The 20,862-nt window shown below is 40.0% G+C and overlaps 1 protein-coding gene across 1 annotated transcript; it reads right to left on the reverse strand.

The window, feature by feature from the left end:
* Positions 1-8,525: 8,525 nt before the first annotated feature.
* Positions 8,526-20,618, reverse strand: LOC139460881 (uncharacterized). The gene is made up of 4 exons (XM_071242355.1): positions 20,570-20,618; positions 13,779-14,678; positions 11,788-11,892; positions 8,526-8,587 (listed from the first exon to the last, which is right to left on the reverse strand). Exons 1-4 carry the CDS (start codon positions 20,616-20,618, stop codon positions 8,526-8,528), a joined length of 1,116 nt encoding a protein of 371 aa, XP_071098456.1.
* Positions 20,619-20,862: the final 244 nt, after the last annotated feature.

Below are 20,862 nucleotides of genomic sequence, written 5' to 3' on the forward strand. Positions count from 1 at the left end.
TACTGTGGAGGAACGTGTTGTTTTAAATGCTTTTTAAAGGTAGTTTTTTAAACATAACTCAAATAAGTTAATTAAAACTGTCACTTTGTTCTAACAACAACATTTACGAAAACAAAGGCAGGGAATGTAATATAGTTCTTTGTGACGAGATAGGAGTACCAAGGATGAAAGTGGCGCTAATAAGCTGGTGAATCTTGGAACTACATGTGCATAGCTTCCCTTCCTGTCTATGGATTTACGTGTTGTCTTGTGTCCTTTTTCCAAATATGCATTAAATTCTTGTATTTATTTTTGTAATAGCTGCGCAATACCAAAAGTGTATATCGCGATTGTGAGTCATCTGCAATGAAAGGTATGCTCTGAAACATAATTCTAATCAATAGTAGGCAAATAGTACCATAAGTTGTGGATGGTGATGGGTTGAGGTGGGGTGTGAGTATTTATTTTAGACAGAATAGTTTTCAGTCACCCGAGGAAGGAGAAGCCAAATTGTCCACTGAACTGTTAACGTTTTTACTTTTGTGAAGCTTGAGGATATATTTTTTTTTTTTTATTTACGTAAAAGCGACAAAAGAAATCCATAATCATAAGAAATCGCTGTCAATGCCAGAGACCGTTATACGATTCCGACACTATCATTAGCATGTGTCTATGAATCACTATCAAATAGTGATGGCACATATCCTCCCCAACGGTGGCTCCCTCACAAACACATGCAAATCCAAGTTAGTTGTTTACCTGAAACAAACACGGGATTCTTTAAGTCGAAATAGGGAATTGCATTGAGCATCATATTTGCCAATGAAAAGCTGTTCTGAAGCCTTCAATATCCGTACACTGATCATACAACTTTTGCGCAAGAGCCGTATGGAACGAACATATCCCAGCCCATCCGTACTGTCATACTCGACATCGTTTACTTGCATCAATATTATCACGACAATATTTACCATGACGATTTGTATGAACATCTTGTTTACATTTGCAATAACAAACATGAGGTCATGATTATATTTGAAGATACACATACATGTGTGCAAGTTTTTGTTTAAAGCCACACCAACTATATATCAGTATCTGACAGCGGCTGTACATAGTCCGAAAGAGACAATCCAGACAATCCAGTGATCGATGTTATGATGTAAATGACTCCGACCCGACCAGTCCTTGTTTTAGCCCCTTAATGCCGAGCGCCAGACAGGGTAACAACAAGTACCATCTTTTAACGTCTTTTGGTATGACGCCGCTGGGGATCGAACCGCGGACCTTCCGCTCTCCAGGCGGACGCTCTACCACTAGACCACGGAGGCGGTCTTGACTAATAGAGATGTCTCATGGTTATGAACCTGGTGTCATCCCTATTTCAAAAGGATTCATAAACACATGCTTATGACAATGGTATTGTTCAATGGACTCATCTATTAGAGATGTCTTAATTTTGATTATGGACATGGCTTTGTCACTTCTTTTACAGTAAACTACGGTTATAACGAACCCAAAGAGACAACTAATTTTAGTTCGTTATAACCGTAGTTCGTTATAAGCATATATACAGCATATATACAGCAAATATACAGCAAATGGACGGGATCAAAACACATTTCGTTATATCCGTCAGTTCATTATAAGCGTGTTCGTTATAAACGTAGTTTACAGTATTGTGTACAGTTTGGTTTTGCAACCCCTGGTGTCATCCCTATTTGATAGTGATTCATGGTCGGAATCGTACAATCGCATCTGCTTTCAGCAGAGATTTCCGAAGGATATGGAAAGGGTTTTAACACATTTATTTATTAAACATGATTGAACAGCGCTGTTCTGCTATCCCACGCAAATGGCTACCAATGTTTCAATAGGTGAAACGGTAATCAGACGAAGAATTTTTTTCTGATCATAAACGACGACAGTTAAGCACAAGTTAAAGTTCACTAATTAAGTCTTGATCCCCGTGCAAGGTTCGGGCTATCTCCTGTAAGTACGACCTCGCATGAATGTCTTTGAAAAGATACGGACTAAGCTGTCAGCCCCATGACACCCCTAGTGTAGATGTAGGTCACTTTGGGTCATGCCCTTTGACTTGTCACATGGCGTCGTTCGTTCCATAATTGTGGGATGGTCAAATATGTTGTAAACGAAACATGATAGTGAACTTTAGGTTGGATATGATTATGTTACATGTTCATGTACATGTTTGTAAATAGAATAAATGTGATGTGACATTTTGTGATGACAATATTAGTGGGAGAGATTTAGAAGAGATTGCCTTAGTTTCACAAGGCATTCTTTAATAAATGAATCGGACAGTTTGAAATAGGAAATCTATTTTAAGATTAGGATACGGTAAATTTCCGACGGTACTTTACAGTAATTTATGGAAGAGAAAAATCAATCCAATGATACTCATCTCTTAATTCTATGTTGTTTTTGCAAATGGTTTCTTTAGCAGCGGATTATTCGAGCCCCTTTGTTGCCGTGGTAAATCTGTCAGCAGGAACTGGAAAGCATTTGTGGAGGATATACGTTAAGTTAACGGCAGGTCATGTGATTAAATATAATACATCAACGCGAACTAATACTCAATCTTGTATATCTACCGGTAAAACACGGGGCCATGGGAAACACCCGCTGAGTGTTCACTGTTCATGTGTGAAATCTTTAAGCATCATACCAGTTCGGTTAGCGCTTATTTTACATGTCTAGTGGATACATATCTTTGACATCTTCACTTTGATTGTATTGTCGTATATCTATGAGAGGTATCCTGTGATTATATTTTATATATCCTTGTTCCCTTTGGTTGTCTAGTTATATGTCTTTGTCGGGTTGCTGTTGAATGTATGGTTAAACATTTGGTCCCTTTGATTGTATGGTTATATATCTTTGACGGGTTCCCTTTGATTGTATGGTTATATAGCTTTAACTGGTTCCCTTTGATTGTATGGTTATATATATGTGACGGTTGCCCTTTGAGTGTATGGTTATATAGCTTTGACGGTTTCACTTCGATTGTATGGTTATAACTCTTTGACGGGTTCCCTTTGATTGTATAGTTATATAGCTTTGACTGGTTTCCTTTGATTGTATGGTAATATATATATGTGACGGTTACCCTTTGATTGTATAGTTATATAGCTTTGACTGGTTCCCTTTGATTGTATGGTTATATAGCTTTGACGGTTTCACTTTGATTGTATGGTAATATATCTTTGACGGGTTCCCTTTGATTGTATAGTTATATAACTTTGACTGATTCCCTTTGATTGTCTGGTTATACATCTGTGACGGTTTCCCTTTGATTGTATGGTTATATATCTTTGACGGTTTCCCTTTGATTGTATGGTTATATATCTTTGACGTGTTCCCTTTGATTGTATGATCATATATCTTTGACGGTTTCCTTTGATTGTATGGCTATATATCTTTGACGGTTTCCCTTTGATTGTATAGTTAATAATATAGCTTTGACTGGTTCCCTTTGATTGTATGATTATATATATGTGACGGGTTCCCTTTGATTGTATAGTTATATAGCTTTGACGGTTTCACTTTGATTGTATGGTTATATATCTTTGACGGTTTCCCTTTGATTGTATAGTTAATAATATAGCTTTGACTGGTTCCCTTTGGTTGTATGGTTATATATATGTGACTGGTTCCCTGTGATTGTATAGTTATATAGCTTTGACGGTTTCACTTTGATTGTATAGTTATAAAACTTTGACTGGTTCCCCTTGATTGTATGGTTATATATATGTGACGGTTTCACTTTGATTGTATGGTTATATACCTTTGACGTGTTCCCTTTGATTGTATAGTTATATATCTTTCACGGTTTCCCTTTGATTGTATGGTTATACATCAGTGACTGTTTCCCTTTGACTGTATAGATATATATCTGTGACAGTTGCATTTTGATTGTATGGTTATATATCTGTGACGGTTTCCTTTTGATTGTATGGTTATACATCTGTGACGGTTTCCTTTTGACTGTATAGATATATATCTGTGACAGTTGCCTTTTGATTGTATGGTTATATATCTGTGACGGTTTCCTTTTGATTGTATGGTTATACATCTGTGACGGTTTCCTTTTGATTGTATAGTTATATATCTGTGACGGTTTCCCTTTGATTGTATAGTTATATATCTGTGACGGTTTCCCTTTGACTGTATAGTTATATATCTGTGACGGTTCCCTGTGATTGGATGGTCATACATCTGTGACGGTTTCCCTTTGATTGTATGGTTATATATATATGTGACAGTTTCCCTTTGATTGTATTGTTATAACTCTTTGACAGGTTCCCTTTGATTGTATGGTTATATATCTTTTACGGTTTTCCTTTGATTGTATGGTTATATGTCTTTTACGGTTTCCCTTTGATTGTATGGTTATATATATGTGACGGTTTCCCTTTGATTGTATGGTTATACATCTGTGATTGGTTCCCTTTGATTGTATGGTTATATATACGTGACGGTTTCCCTTTGATTGTATGGTTATATATCTTTGACGGTTTCCCTTTGATTGCATGGTTATAGATCTGTGACGGTTTCCCTTTGATTGTATGATCATATATCTTTGACGGGTTCCCTTTGATTGTATGATCATATATCTTTGACGGGTTCTCTTTGATTGTATGATCATATACTAGTATCTCTGACCCGTACCCTTTAATTAATATTTATATATCTTTGACCGGTTCCCCTTGATTGTATAATTATATATATTTTATATGTTCACTTTGATTGTATAGCTGTATATTTTTGACGGGTTCCCTGTGATTGTATAGTTTTATATCTTTGAGAGGTTCTGTCATTATATGGGTACTTATCTTAGACATGATCCCCTTCATTGTAAGGTAACATATCATTTACAGATTGTCCCTAATTGCATGGTAACATATCTTTGAAAAGAATCCCCCCCCCCCCCAACTCCCCGCCCGCCCCTCCTCCACACACACACCATTGTACGTTTACGTATATTTGACAGTATGCACCTTGTTAAGGTTAAACATTATTTCACAGGGTTCACTTTCATTACATATCTTTGTCAGCCTCCATCCGCCCCAGACGCCCGCACACATTTTATGATTATATGTCTTTGACAGGTGCCCCTCATTTACCTGATAAGGACACATACACTTGGTCGTCCAGGAAACAAGTGACAACGTAACAATGTTACAAAATCAAACATTATACGATGAATGCGTTATGTGTCATGTTCTTGAGTTTGAGGTAACGCCAGCCGTTTCCCTTTGCATCAAATGTCAGAAAAGACATCTGGAGGTGCAGGAAACTTCAAACAGAGATTAGGAAGCTGTCAGGATACAGCGAAGTCGTGACGCGGCCTGTCCTGTCATATCGATCAAAGACCCTTTAGAGAAAACATTTTTAACAGTTATGACACTTCAACCGCCAAAGAGTGAGTGAGTGAGTTGTGTTTTTAACTTTTAACAGTATTCCAGTTATATCACGGCGTGTCAGCTTAATGTGGGACGAAAGCCCGAAGTGATGCAGGTCTCAGACGTTTACCACTTCGGTGAAACCCACGAGCACGGGTAGGGTGCTGACAAACCTAGAAACATAATCATTATGGTAAACATCTGAGACCTGCATCACTTCGGGCTTTCCTCGCATATGTGTCTGAGCTGGAAACTTAAATCACCTCATATGTGTCTGAACTGGAAACTCCACTCATCCCATATGCGTCTTATCTGGAAACTCCAACTCATATATGTCTGAACACGAAACTCAACTTGTCTCGTTTGTTTGTGCTTGAAACTCCACTCACCTCATTTGTGTCTGAATTGAAAACTCGACTCATCTCATCTGTGTCTGATCTGAAAACTCCACTTACCTCATGTGTGTCTGAACTGGAAACTTCACTCACTCCATGTATGTCTGAACTGGAAACTCCACTCACCCCATGTGTGTCTGAACTGGAAACTTCACTCACTCCATGTATGTCTGAACTGAAAACTTCACTCACCTCATGTGTGCCTGAACTGTAAAATCCACTCATGTCATGTGTATCTGAACTGAAAACCTCATTCACCTCATGTGTGTCTGAGCTGGACACTTCACTCACCTCATGTGTGTCTGAACTGAACACTCCACACATCCCATTTGTGTCTGAGCTTGAAACTCCACTCACCTCATATGTGTCTGAGCTGAAAACTCCACACATCTCATTTGTGTCTGAGCTGGACACTTCACTCACCTCATGTGTGTCTGAGTTGGAAACTTCACTCGTTTCATATATGTCTCTGCTTGAAACTTCACTCGTCTTATTTGTGTCTGAACTGGAAACTACACTAACCTCACATGTGTCTGAACTGAAAACTCCACACATCTCATTTGTGTCTGAGCTTGAATCTCCACTCATCTCATATGTGTCTGAACTGGAATCTCCACTCACCTCATATGTGTCTGAGCTGGAAACTCCACACACTTCATATATGTCTGAACTGGAAACTTCACTCAAGCATGTTCAAGCTAGTGACATATAGTTGGTGTTTTAATGTTTACACGTTCGTGTCTCAAATAATCCAGAATGGGGTTGCTGAATTGTGTTTCATTTTGCCAAGAGCTTTTTTCCTCGAGACGGAACGTTTTCACTTAGATGCAACGTCGGATTAAGTGGCATATATTGTCTATAAATGCCCATTTTCTTACACTAAATGCAAAATGCATGATTTATGCATGCGGTGACTGAAACCAACGCCTTTAAACTGACACATGTGACCGACAGGTTGTCATTTTAATCAGGTTGATATATAGTGATAACAAGGAGACGTTATTTACAGAATCATTTGGCTATTGTAATATGAAATAAGATTCTTTAGACAGTGCGGGGATCACTTTTAAAGGTGCATTGTTACATTGAGAACAGAAATGGGTATTATTTCATCGACTAAACACATATACACTTTAACATAAGTGTATTTTAGTGAACCAACTACGAGTTGATGACGTGCTCAGTGTAGGTAACAGTATCGGTGCTACCGGTATGGCAGAGCTTACTCATACTGGTCCCGTGAGAACACCGGGAAAGAATCGGTCTTCAGCAACCCATGCTTGTCGTCAGACTTTTTTTACTGACCGCCGTCATATAGCTAGAATATTGCTGAGTGCTGCGTTAAACAACAAACAAACAAACACCATGTCTGAACTGGGATACATCCGGGTATATAAGAATGGGAATGACTCGTTATCGTATCCTTATATGCCGACTTGACTGGGATGATTCCAAGACCCGTGACGATTCGGGTCAGAATAGGTCTTCAGCAACCCATGCTTGCTGTAAAAGGCGACAATGCTTGTCGTAAGAGGCAACTAACGAAATCGGGTGGTCAGGCTCGCTGACTTGGTTGATGCATATGATCGTATCCCAACTGTGTGGATCGATGCTCATGATATAAAACACTGGATTGTCTGGTCCAGACTCGATTATTTACAGACCGCCGTCATATAGCTGGAATATTGCTGATTGCGGCATTAAACAACAAACTAACCAACCAACCAAGCCTTGTTCCGCAAAGGTCACTGAACACATGAACACAATCTTCAGTTATATAAGGCCAAGTTGCCAAGTTCATGAGGTCATGTCCTAAGATGCCCTGATGCTCTAATATAACTCAAGTGAGTGGATTCTCCCAAAGGTACAGGCGGTCGTGTCCTCATTAGGTCTTGTTTCTAAATGCATCAAGTTGCACGACCTTGCCAAAGGCTTCAAGCAATTCACAAGGTTACCTGTGACATTTATTACAGATCTATCACCAATGTTTGAATGCAATGTAAGCATTTGTCATAGATGTCATATGGAAACTGAGAGACGTTGTTTTAAATAGAACAAATATATAAACTGGAAACAACACAATTGGTACCAGACTGCATCAGAAATAAAAGCGATAAGACCCTTCTCACTAAACGTTTTAGACGTTATCCAATTTTCAAAGAATAATATTTTTTAATTTGATGTTTACACGATTTACGGCTTTTCGAGAGGTCGGTCACATGACCGCGAAATTGACGTTCATAAGTGTATGAACGACACAATTTGACGTTCACACGTTTTTCACGAGATGAAATGACTTAAACACTGACGGACTACTTCCACATTCCTGGGGAAACTCCTGGGAATTCCCTGGCGTGAAAACATACATAAGCGTTCTTTCTTCGAAATCATCGTAGAACGGGGACGTTCTATTGTACCTCAAAGAGTTGTGAAATCAATCTGGGTACATTCAATGCCACAGAAGACAAACCATACCTGTTCGATGGACATACAGGATGCCATGTGTTGTAACAAAAAACAGCGATCAGGTCCACCTTTCTGAGAATCCTTTTTATGCCCTGAAGATGTGACATTGATGACATCTGCAAGTGACATACAATAAACAAATATATACAACTGACAAGCGATTTAATATATTTGAACAATGACAGAACAGTGTCTATACATCTGTGTGATATTTGCGTGGTATGCACGCTTTGGGGAAATCGGCATTATGCTGTGTAGTCTACTCAGAGAAAAGGATTCCGGGGTCATAGGGAAGGCTCCGAATGTACTCAATCAGCATCCCTGAAAGAAGAGCAAAGCTTGAAATTCTTACAGAATGTACCTTTCACACTGCCATATATTTTCAGATTTTCAGTTGTCTTTTAATATTTGTTTGTTTGTTTGTGCTAGGGACCGTGGAGATGTACATTCAATAACCAACAATTTGTTTGTTTGTTGTATAACTGCACTCAGCAATATTCCAGCTATATGACAGCGATCTGGAAATAATCGAGTCAGGACCAGACAGTCCAGTGGTTGATATCATGAGCATCGCGCTACCCAAATGGGATACGATTAAACGCATCAATCAAACAACGAGTCTGACCACCCGATCCCGTTAGTCGCCACCTACAACAAGCATTGGTTGCTGAAGACCAATTCTAAACCGTCTCCTAACGGGACAATTGTCTTTTAATATATACTAAAAATGGAAACAGAGAATCGCTTCATGTTTATAATATAATGAAGAAATCTAGACTTGCCAATGAACTACTTGTGTTTTTTTATGTTTCAGGATCTGTGTAGGGGACGATAGTCACGACCGTACAAGCTAAATCCATCATGATCAGTGTTTTCAATATCATGGCTATACATCATGGGGAACAGGGGATGTCGTAAACAGTCTTCCATATCATTTAACAATTCATTGTGGTGTCATTTTACATGGAGATTGATCTGTATATCATGGTAGATGAATGTTACTGACATGATGATAGAAGTGAATCGTTGCATTCAAAAGGGTATGTTAACGTATGTGTTAGTGGTATCGATATCCATTCTCTCAGCCTGAGTGAGTGAGTGAGTGAGTGAGTCAATATCACGAAAGGGCAGACCTGAAATGGGTTTTACACATAGAACCCATGAGGGAATCGAACCCGGGTCTTCGACGTGCCACTTCGAACTGCCACTCTTGATTTATGTGTCTAATGGTAGGTTAATAAAATTTCTACGATTAAACGTAGACACGATGGGATGGTTTGCATTGGCTACCAAAACAATGTGGATATTTCGTATTTGAAGCTACGGAGTTTGTGAAAACGTCGAGGATGCATTTGTTTTCATATATCAGATCGAAGTAACTGTCCTGGATAGAAGAGGCATTTAGGATATAGTAGTAATTGACAGTGAGAGTGGCGATACCCCGCCACTGGCCAAAATACAAGGCCAATGTTTACGACTGGTGGTCGTCGGGGTTTAAATACAAATGTTCCTAAACGCTAACAACTGTCGACACATTGGAATTTGTGTATGATATAATTCTCATCATACAGGATATTCACATGTAGTCTTTCTCAGGGTGGTTCTATCAAACAATTGTTATAAACTGAATTACAAAAGAAATTATAGCTCTCAGTGGATGTATCACTCACTCACTCGCTCATGTCAGTACGACGTACATCCCAGAATTATCATCCTTAGTCTGTCAGTACCATACCTACTCACCAAACTGGTAAACATCTAATTTTAAATGTGCATATTTTACTAAAGAAAGAATTTTGTATATCCCACCTACATATTCTAAAAGACCTAATATAATTAAATCTCAAAGACTTTTCACTTGTAAAGAGATATCTGTATTAAAAAAACCTTAGTATATTCTGTAAATATGTCATGCAAATTGTAAAATCTTCCGGCTAACCACATATCCGCTATTATAATGTGTATTTTGCTGTCATTTTGTACCTCATATGCCGAGGATCTCGGCCTGAGCGTAATAAATTTCTGTTCTGTTCTGTTCTGTTCTGTGTCTTTGGGTTGTCCACATAACGCTCACTTACAGTGTCGTACTAACGTACATATATGAAGGCCCTGGGCTAAGTGACTTGCTTGATCTTGTTCAGACTACATGATGTACAGTCCGCTGCTGTAAACAACGACCACACACCAAAAGAAAACCACACACACACACACACACACACACACACACACACACAGACACACACACACACACACGAAGACAGGTACATTATCAATACAATTGCCTCTTGAATCATCAAGCCATGTTGCTGGGAGCAATCATTCTCCTGATGGCTTAATCATGACATGTTGAACATATGATCAATGGCGGCGACATTTGTTAGAGCAGACGCAAGCAGATACATATAATCTGATCGAAATATACCCCAGACATGACTTGGCCTTGTCATTCTCGTGATTGAACATTCCTAGAAGACAATGCCTGCGGTAACACGCCTTGGCGGTATCTGTTTTCCAGCGTTTTCGATTGCATTTAAATTGCCTGATCAATCAAAAATATTTGAAATACGCGTGCATCCTTTGAGTTCAAAGGGAAGCGAAAGTCAAGAGTATCTATAATCCTGTACTTATGTGTCATATTGTGAGTGAAGGACTACGGAACTCAACGCTCCCCCCTTGCCCAAGTGCACTTGATGAATATAGCTTAGCGTTAATTTATGACTCTCACCATCTAACACAAGACGTAGCTAAGTGACCTTTGCGGAACAAGGCTTGGTTGGTTGGTTAGTTTGTTGTTTAACGCCGCCCTCAGCAATATTCCACCTTTATGACGGCGGTCTGTAAATAATCGAGTCTGAACCAGACAGTCCAGTGATTAATATCATGAGCATCGATCCACGCAATTGGGATCGATGACACGCATCAACCAAGTCAGCAAGCCTGACCACCCGATCCCGTCAGTCGCCTTTTACGACAAGCATAGTCACCTTTTACGGCAAGCATGGAATGCTGAAGATCTATTCTACCCCGGAATCTTCACAGGTACAAATACTAGAATACCACAGGGGATCATAAGGATACAAAATAAAATTCAAATCCTGCCAACTGAATCACGTTGTGATGAAATGGCTGGCTATGCCTACTGGATTCAGCTACGATCTGGCAATGGCAACTCTCATTCTTTGGATGGCTGTCGAAGCCTTAAATGTGTTTGTTCGTTTGTTTGTTGTTTAACGCCGCACTCAGCAATATTCCAGCTACATGCATATGACGGCGCTCTGTAAATAATGGAGTCTGGACCAGACAATCCAGTGATTGACATCATGAGCCTCGATCCGCGCAATTGGGATCGATGACATGTATCAACCAAGTCAGAGAGCCTGACCACCCGATCCCGTTAGTCGCCTTTAACGACAAGCATAGTTGCCTTTTACGGCAAGCATGGGTTGCTGAAGACCTATTCTACCCGGGAATCTTCACTGGTCTGAAGCCTTAAAGGTGATATGCATGGATGGTACCCATACCACTAAATGACTTGCATGTACATGTGCTGCAGCCGAATACATCCTTCTCCTGGCCGTAAGGACAATGCTGATTACAATAGCGACGAGGACAGGCAAACGATGCTGCTGGATAAAGACGATGCAAACACATCAATATTGCATAATACTCTACTGTTCACAAGTACCTACCTCTCTTTTGCTGATTTTCCGAGATTGTTTTTTTGCGATATGAACTGGTAATATGCGGTACTTTTGCTAACATACCACAGTACGTTGCGGTATTCAAGAAGCGGCGAAAGTGGTACGGAACTCCCACGGTACTCTTGCGAAGCTTTTTCAAAGTTAAGAGGTAAATAGTTGTGAGCAGTAGTGTATATGCTTATCACTGTTTCCTTGGAACATATAAAGCTAAACTTTACGGACATGTTTGAGCTAAAGCATTTTGTTAAACACGCATAAACGGCTGCCGTATATCCTACAGTAAGCGCCCATGATTAAGTTTGTTACAAAGCAATGTGTGTCCATTCTCCTTGGAAATTATATAATTGTAATTCTTTGGTTGGTTGGTTGGTTGGTTGTTTAACGCCGCACTCAGCAATATTCCAGCAATATGACGGCGGTATGTTAATAATCGAGACTGGACCAGACAATCCAGTGATTAATATCATGAGCATCGATCCACGCATTGGGATCAATGACATGCATGAACCAAGTCAGCGAGTCTGACCCCCCGATCCCGTTAGTCGCCTTCTACGACAAGCATAGTCGCCTTTTATGGCAAGCATGGGTTGCTGAAGACCTATTCTATCCCGGAATCTTCACGGGTAAATTGTAATTCTAAATTAAGCAGGTGTTTCGTTATACGTACCTGGTACCATCACTATTGTATAGGGATTCGTAACACATGCTTATGATGTTGTCAAATTCGTACAATGTGTGAGGGTTCAAATGTGTTATCACAATAGCATAGGGTAGATTGTATATTTTCATGTCAACTTGTTGAACAAGAAGCATCGCTAAAGTAACATCACACTTAATCTGGAAGGCTTATTTTGATCAGAATGGCACACGCTGTGGGACAGATACGGCATATGTTTTGAAAGCGTACGGTTGGCAGACAAATTGTACTTACCCAAAGTACGTAGGATGGCCGGCACCTTTTAACAATGCTATCGCTATGAATCAACATTTCAAAGAATAATTACGTTATTTTACTTGGGCTGATGTCCTTAAGAGAACTCTACTCCACAAGACATTCTATACTAATACTGACGCACTGACACGATGCCCTTCAATTCAGGAACAGTATTGCTCTAAAACACTTAATAAACAGTTAATCAACTTTAATCACTATGTTTCATTGTTATGAAAATACGATAAGACGTCATCCTTTGTCCATGATGTCACAATTTGATTACACTGCGTCATCTAAACAATAGGCTGCCGTCAGTGAAGTATAAATGGCGGATTAACATTTCAAACGTTTTGGCTTCAATTTCTCTTAAAATGTCAATGAGTAGCATTTCGAATAACCGACTCAAAACTTGGATTACGGATTATTTGTTCTTCACTTATGAATGATGTAAGTCCATCACAAAGGAGTTAACACCATTCATTGTCTCGGGACAGATAATCCGTAATTCCTCATTGATCTTGGTTATTCTCTAATTCGCGGGCAGGGGTGGCCCAGTCGTCTAAGGCGCCGCGATTCGCTGTGCAGAGTTAGTCCCTTGGGCACCCCATAAACCTATGATTGTGGGTTCGAATCCCGGTTCGCCCCGATTATGTTTCTAGGTTTGTCAGCACCATACCCGTGCTCGTGGGTTTCACCGAAGTGGTAAACGTCTGAGACCTGCATCACTTCGGGCTTTCCTTACACATTAAGCTGACACGCCGTGATATAACTAGAATAATGTTACACGAGGCGTTAAACCCAACTCACTCACTCACTATTCTCTAATTCTCATAAAATATTTTTTCTCTTTTCTGAACTTATGCTGTAGCCAACATACCTGGACGCTGACAGTTACATGCAGGGCATCCTTTTATATCAACGTCGTACCCAAGGGAGCAGTACATTGTACACAGCCTTCTGCATGGGCCGTTGTAGTCAACGAGACCGAAGGAGCTGAGATGACCGTCGTAGGCGTTTCCTGCGTAGTTGTCTGCTGGAACCATCTCTCTGTACATGTAGTTGCCATTGATCTGTCTACCAGAAAGACCCCAGATGTTCAATGGGTTCCCAGTACCGTATTGGCTGAGCCCTTGTTGTTTCCTTTGGTACTGACGAGCCACGTTAACAATTGGGTTCCAGCTGAGATGGTTGTTTGGTCTGGAATTGTAGCTTAAAGAGTATGGTTGATAGCCACCGATGTCTGGTTGCCATGGTGTCTCGGGTGCCTGCTTCCATAATGGTATTACCGATGCCGATTGGGATGTTTTTGCGATTTGGTTGCCCGCTGGTACAGATGGTATTTTGGGGACTGGTTTAATGGACTTGTCTTTTAAAGAACTTTCATTTGGTACAGATGGTGCTGAAGGTACAGGTTGTCGTGATGGTCTCCTTTTGAATTGTGACTTTTCTCTTCGAACAGATGCAACAAATGTTTGATTTCTAGGATCAGAAGTGTGTTGCTCAGCCCATCGGTCAGCTTTAGGCACTGGCTGACGATGAGGCTTCTGGTCAGGGAAGGCATAAGATGATGATGTTTCAGTCTTGCCGGAGAACGGCACCGGTTGCCTTGATGGTTTTAGGTTTGTTTGAGGAAGCGTGATTATCCTGGTCTCGCCGCTGGGCGATCCATGGTTGGTGTCATACGATGTATCTACATGATAACCGGAGTTGTAGGGCACTGGCTGCCTCGACGCCTTCCTCTCAGAATAATGGATTGGCTGGCCATCGACCTGCAGCACTGGAAATATACAGTATACAAATATGTTCAAGACAGAGTGACATAAACGAAGCTCTGGTTTGGATGATACCTGGTGGGAATGTTTAAACACAAACCTTCACACGTTCACAGTCAGTCAACTCAGGATTGTTAGATAGACAGACAGACAGACAGACAGACAGACAGACAGACAGACAGACAGATAGATAGATAGATAGATAGATAGATAGATAGATAGATATTTTATTCGGTATTTAAGGCCACACTGTACAGTTGACATTTTAATTTTCAAGCGATATACATGATACATACACACTATTTAATAGAGAATAGTAGTATATTTCAACAAAATGGCTAATGAATGAATAACAGCAGAGAAAATACATTACTCTAAGATGTTCATACTTATCACATACAAATAAAACATGAAATTCATCCTCAATTTCTCCAAATTGGCAGTTTTTACAGATACCCATTTCAACATCCTTTTTTCACATCTACGTCTAATATTTACACTGAAATTGTGTAATGACACTCTGAATTGTTATAATTTCCTAACAAGCGATTTATCATCTAACATACTTATATATGTCTATATCCACGTGACTGTAAAATACCTAATTCACAGCAACAGATAATAAATTGTGAAACAACACGTGCATTAGGATCAAGGAACACTTTGCAGAAATCAAACACTCACGAGACTGATCAGTTGCTACACATTACAATCTGTATGCCCATTCCAACATAAATTTGAAAATTATCCCATTAAATATCCTAAACCTTGATACTTCCTCGACCACAAGTCGAACGCTGTTGGTTAGACCCTAAAAACCACGGTACCTGACGGGAATAACGTTTTGGTGTCACCTCCATCTGTGAAATTGTTAACACTGATCAGACGAATGACTAAACATTATGCTACTAATTTCGATAACAACATTTACACCACGTGATATGACGCACAGCTACCTTTTTCCGTAAAATACTAGTATTTGCATTAACGACGCATTACGCACCCTGTACGCAATGTATAGATGCATCCTCACATTGCTCTTGCATCCCTAGTATATAAGGAATTATTTATGATCATCTCTCTAGATAGATCTGTACATTTTTATAACCTTTACATTACTGATACATCGGGAACCTCTTATATCATATATAATCTGGGGAAGAATAGGTCTTCAGCAACCCATGCTTGTCGTAAAAGGCAACTAACGGGATCGGTCGGTCAGGCTAGATGCATGCCATGTTATCCCAACTGCGTGAATCGATGCTCATGATGTCAATCACTGGATTGTCTGGTTCAGACTCGATTATTTACAGACCGCCGTCATATAGCTGGAATATTGCTGGGTGCTGCGTTAAACAACAAACAAACAAAACCTTGACCAGTTCCGCCCAGTGAACTGTGTGTCAGAAAAGGACCCCATGCGTCAAGGCTGCGATGACTCCAATATCACCGAGGCTGACCACCCGATCCATTAAGACTCCTCGACAACCATAGTTTGCACCTATACAAGGTAGGCTGCAGGGGGTTGCCAATTCTAACCCAGGATCCTAATGGTAGTAAGTGCAACGGAAAATTTAAAATTAAACATTTTTTCGGGTTCACGATGCTTTTGACATTACTAAGGTGAGGAACCACAAAATGGGTTTCTCACATTATATTCCGGCATGACTATGGACACCTTCATCACAATCTGAAGCTTATGACTGTTGTTCAATGCTGTATAGTTTCAAATTTCATCTCTCCAGTTGAATTTAGCCGACATTTATTAACCAATGGGCGACGGAGCCGTGAGTATGGACCTTTATATTGGATATATATGTATATATGTTTGGCATACAGTGGCTATTCGAAGAGCCTGTTTCTATTTTCTCCACGACTGTCCCCGTCATTAATCAGTTTTACAGCAACCTGTTTGACATAAAACATCAATTAATGCTTGTTTGTCGTAGCCCAGATCTATATCCACGCGGCGCGTTCCTGAGCCCAGACATCTTGGCTCGTGATTGTATTACGGATGTTGTCATTTCCCGCAACATATAGTTCCCGCAACATATAGCTGTCTATATCTACAAACGATCAATCTCGTGTAGTGTAAGGTCCTATCAGCATTAACGTCTCTGAAGCGCCGTCTCTGCCCAGAGAGCGGAAGGTCGTTGATTCGATCACCGAGAAGTAGGTAGATGGGCCAAAGCCCATACACGCAGTCCACAGGTACCTGCGTCGTAAAAGTCTATACTGGGCCAAAAAAAATAGGGATCATGAATATTTTTGGGGATAATTTCATGAAATAGTGAACTCGCAAATATTCATGTTCCCTAACGTTCTCTTGTCCTACATAGATCTTTTAAAATTATACGAGTGTCGGTAATGCAATGCTCATCATATCTTTAATCAAGGTCAGACACTGAATCCTTTCGCCAATTACTGAGATGGGTTTGACGTGGAGCATGTCTCGTGTGAACATTATCTTGTATCCGCATATTGCACTCCTAGACCTTATAAAATGACTTTATAAAGTTCTGGCCATGGGTCTATGAATACATTGTGTCTTGTCCTGTATAGCACCGGTTGCCTTGTATCGTTATTTCTAAAATGAAATCGCAAATCATACACAGAAACATTGCATCTATCTTGCATTTATCCATATCCTATCCATTTGACGCAGTAAACTAGTTCACCAAAGGAACACGGTTCCACACATCAGCCTGAAGACTCGGACATCTATGCCCCCTAATATCCCAAGGCAATGTTGTAACACTGATAGCCAAAGACTGACTATAGCCATACGCTTAGCCTTACAGATTACAATGTCTCCACATCAGTAGTACATGTATTGATAAAATGTGTTTATTAAACAATGACAAGTAGAGCACGACCAGTCTGTCATTGCTTGTCACGATTGCTGTTGTGAGCTGATTGAGGATGTACTTAACACTGTTTCCCATGGAGACGGCCTGGCTAATTATGATATAAACAATCTCTGCATGATCTGCATGACACCACTGTCTGATTATCTCCATTCTACCGTGACAAAATTGGACGCAAAGATACGATATTGAGTGAAGCAACATGGATGTTCTGAGTGAGTGAGTGAGTATGGTTTTACTCGGCTTTTTACAATATTCCAGCAATATCACGACGGGGAGTCCAGTGTTCTGAGTGGGTTGTTTAACTACGTAAATATGAAACTTCAACTCCAGTGAATAATCAGTCTAAAATACTGCCGAGACAGATTTTATTAGGCTGTAAAAGTCAAAATAGCAGTGTAAAGTATATGAATGGATCATTGATGAGTTGATTGATTGATTGTTTGTTGTTTAACGCCGCACTCAACAATATTCCAGCGAAATGACGGCGGTCTGTAAAAATTGGAGTCTGGACCAGACAATCCCGCAACATGGGCATCGATCCACGCAATTGGGACAGGATGACATGCTTCAACCAAGTCAGCGAGTCTGACCACCCGATCCCGTTAGTCGCCTCAAGCATAGTCTTTTAAAGCAAGCATGGGTTGCTGAAGATCTATCTACCCTGGATCTTCACGGGTAAGCATGGCCTTCCCCACCGATAGCACACGACACACACACACACACACACACACACACACAATAAACCAGACAAACACTGATGGTAGCCTTGAAATAGACTATGGCGGTGCACATCCCATATTGAATCCTCACATAACACTTCATACGCACATATTACAGGCATTAAAAGCATGAAGCACAGCTACTTCGTAAGCCAACAGAAAGAACACCCCTTTACAATATTAAGAGCTGCAACGTTTAGCGCTTCACCGCACGCCACTTTTATGACGTCACACAGCTCATAGTGACGCAAAAGATTTGACGTCAGAGTCGGATACAGAAAAGCAACAAAGTTAAAGCTCCTGCTTGAAATAATTTTCTTTAATCAATATTTATCGTTCTGCAAACAATATACAACATACCCAAACACTGTATTATGAAACCTATATTCGTACATATCATTTTTAAAAATGCCTTCAGGGGCTGTCGGGTAGCCCAGTGGTTAAAGCGTTCGCTCGATTCCCGACACAGGTACAAATGAGAGGTGGTTATTGTGGCTTAAGAGAAAATAGCTTCGTGTATTAGTTATGTTAGAATAGTTATTAATCATTCATTGAATATGAGAGGTGAGGTGAAATTGGGTTTAACGTCGCGTCCAAGATTATTGCACTTATATAGGGACGTGCATGTACGTGTATGTGTGTGTGTGGCTGCTTGTACTAGTCCAGACTGATGCCGATTTATAGTGCTAGCTCACTGAGATACCATGCCGCAGTTTAACACGAATACCCCACTCAGACACAGTATACTGACTCCGAGCCGACCAGTCCTTGTTTTAGCCCCTTAATGCCGAGCGCCAGACAGGGTAACAACAAGTACAATCTTTTAACGTCTTTTTGTATGACGCAGCCCGGGATCGAACCCCGGACCTTCCGCTCTCCGGGCGGACGCTCTACCACAAGACCACGGAGGCGGTCTCATTGAATATGTGAACGTAAGAACGCAACCCTTTTATTTACCTTGTTATATGACAGGTCACAACAATATAACTTTGTTTTGATTGAGCGATTTAAGGGAGTGGGAAGATTGTGACACATCATCCTTTAACGCGCAATACCCAAGTCTGAAGATTGGAGATATTTTCTTGGGTCGTATCATGATTCATCCCATTGTGGTTCTGTATTGGATCCTATAAGAATGTTCCACTATCAGAATGAACCACTACGGGACACAAGGCATTGTAAAGCATTGAAAAGATGTGCGGATTAGCAAGGTTTACAATGAAGGGTCACAAGGATGTAAAACATGATACAAGGTGGGGTAAAGGATTGCTCCACATGGTACCCATTTGACTATACCCAACGAACTTGATATATAAAACAACCCTCTTATTTATACACCAAGAAATTGATATATAATGCAACCTTTTTGTTATACATCACAAACTTGATTTATAATGCAACCTTCTTGTTATACATCACAAACTTGATATATAATGCAACCTTTTTGTTATACGCCACAAACTTGATATATAATGCAACCTTCTTGTTATACACCACGAACCCTTCATATAGAATGCAGCCTTCTTGTTCCCACATAAAAAAAACTTGATAAAGAATGGAACCTTCTTATTCATACCCCCAATCTTGATATATAATGTAACCTTCTTGTTATACTCCAGGAACACTTCATAGAGAATGCAGTCTTCTTGTTCCCACATCACAAACTTGATATATAATGTAACCTCCTTGTTATACACCACAAACTTGATAAACAATGCAACCTTCTTGTTATACACCACAAACTTGATATATACTGTAACCTTCTTGTTATACACCATCGCCCTATTTTTATTTGACTTCGACCGAACAAGTTCAATATAAAACTTACGAACGCACTACATAAGTAACATGAATGGTAGGGTTGTACATTGTTCCTTCCTCCATATACATTAAAATAGCTCGAATTCATATGTAGTGTTCGTTCCCTATTTCCAATACCCTATTGTGACTTGTACCTGGTATCATCACTATTTGATAGTGATTCATGGACGCATGCTTATGATAAGGACGTAACCGTAAATCGACGCAGCTTTTGGCAGAGCCGTCTTATGAATATGGAGAGGGTTGTGTCACTTTTAATGTTTACTCAATTTTGTTACCATGCAATTTAATCCTGAATAAGGAATGTACATCATGTTTTTTTTCAAAACTCTGACCATTGATCCATGCAAATCCGATTATGAATGAATGGGCACCCACCAATGGCACGTGGATTGTATTTCAATGTAATGAGTATCTTTCTCAATCAATTATTTTATTCAATATGATATCGAAAAAGGAATGAACAGTATACTTTCAAACACTTACCGATGGTCCATGCAAATCCAATTATGAATGCGATCCTATAGGCACCCATCGATGGTACATCGACGCCTCCACGGGCTTAACACGACTGTTGGAGATAGAATACAACACTGATGTTAGTCGTTGAGCTTGCCCGTAGGCCTTGTCAATCAAAACAAGAATAGTTGTCATGTGTCCATTGTCAGTTATCTTTGGAATGAGAGTTTTTATGTCTGGGGCTCGCTTCTTGAGCAACTGGTGATATATATGGTAGTTTATGTATATAGTTAATGAATTGTCATTATAAATCACGATAC

Source organism: Haliotis cracherodii, unplaced genomic scaffold, assembly GCF_022045235.1.
Source record: "Haliotis cracherodii isolate W230 unplaced genomic scaffold, xgHalCrac1.p SCAF_14, whole genome shotgun sequence".
Lineage (NCBI taxonomy): Eukaryota > Metazoa > Mollusca > Gastropoda > Lepetellida > Haliotidae > Haliotis > Haliotis cracherodii.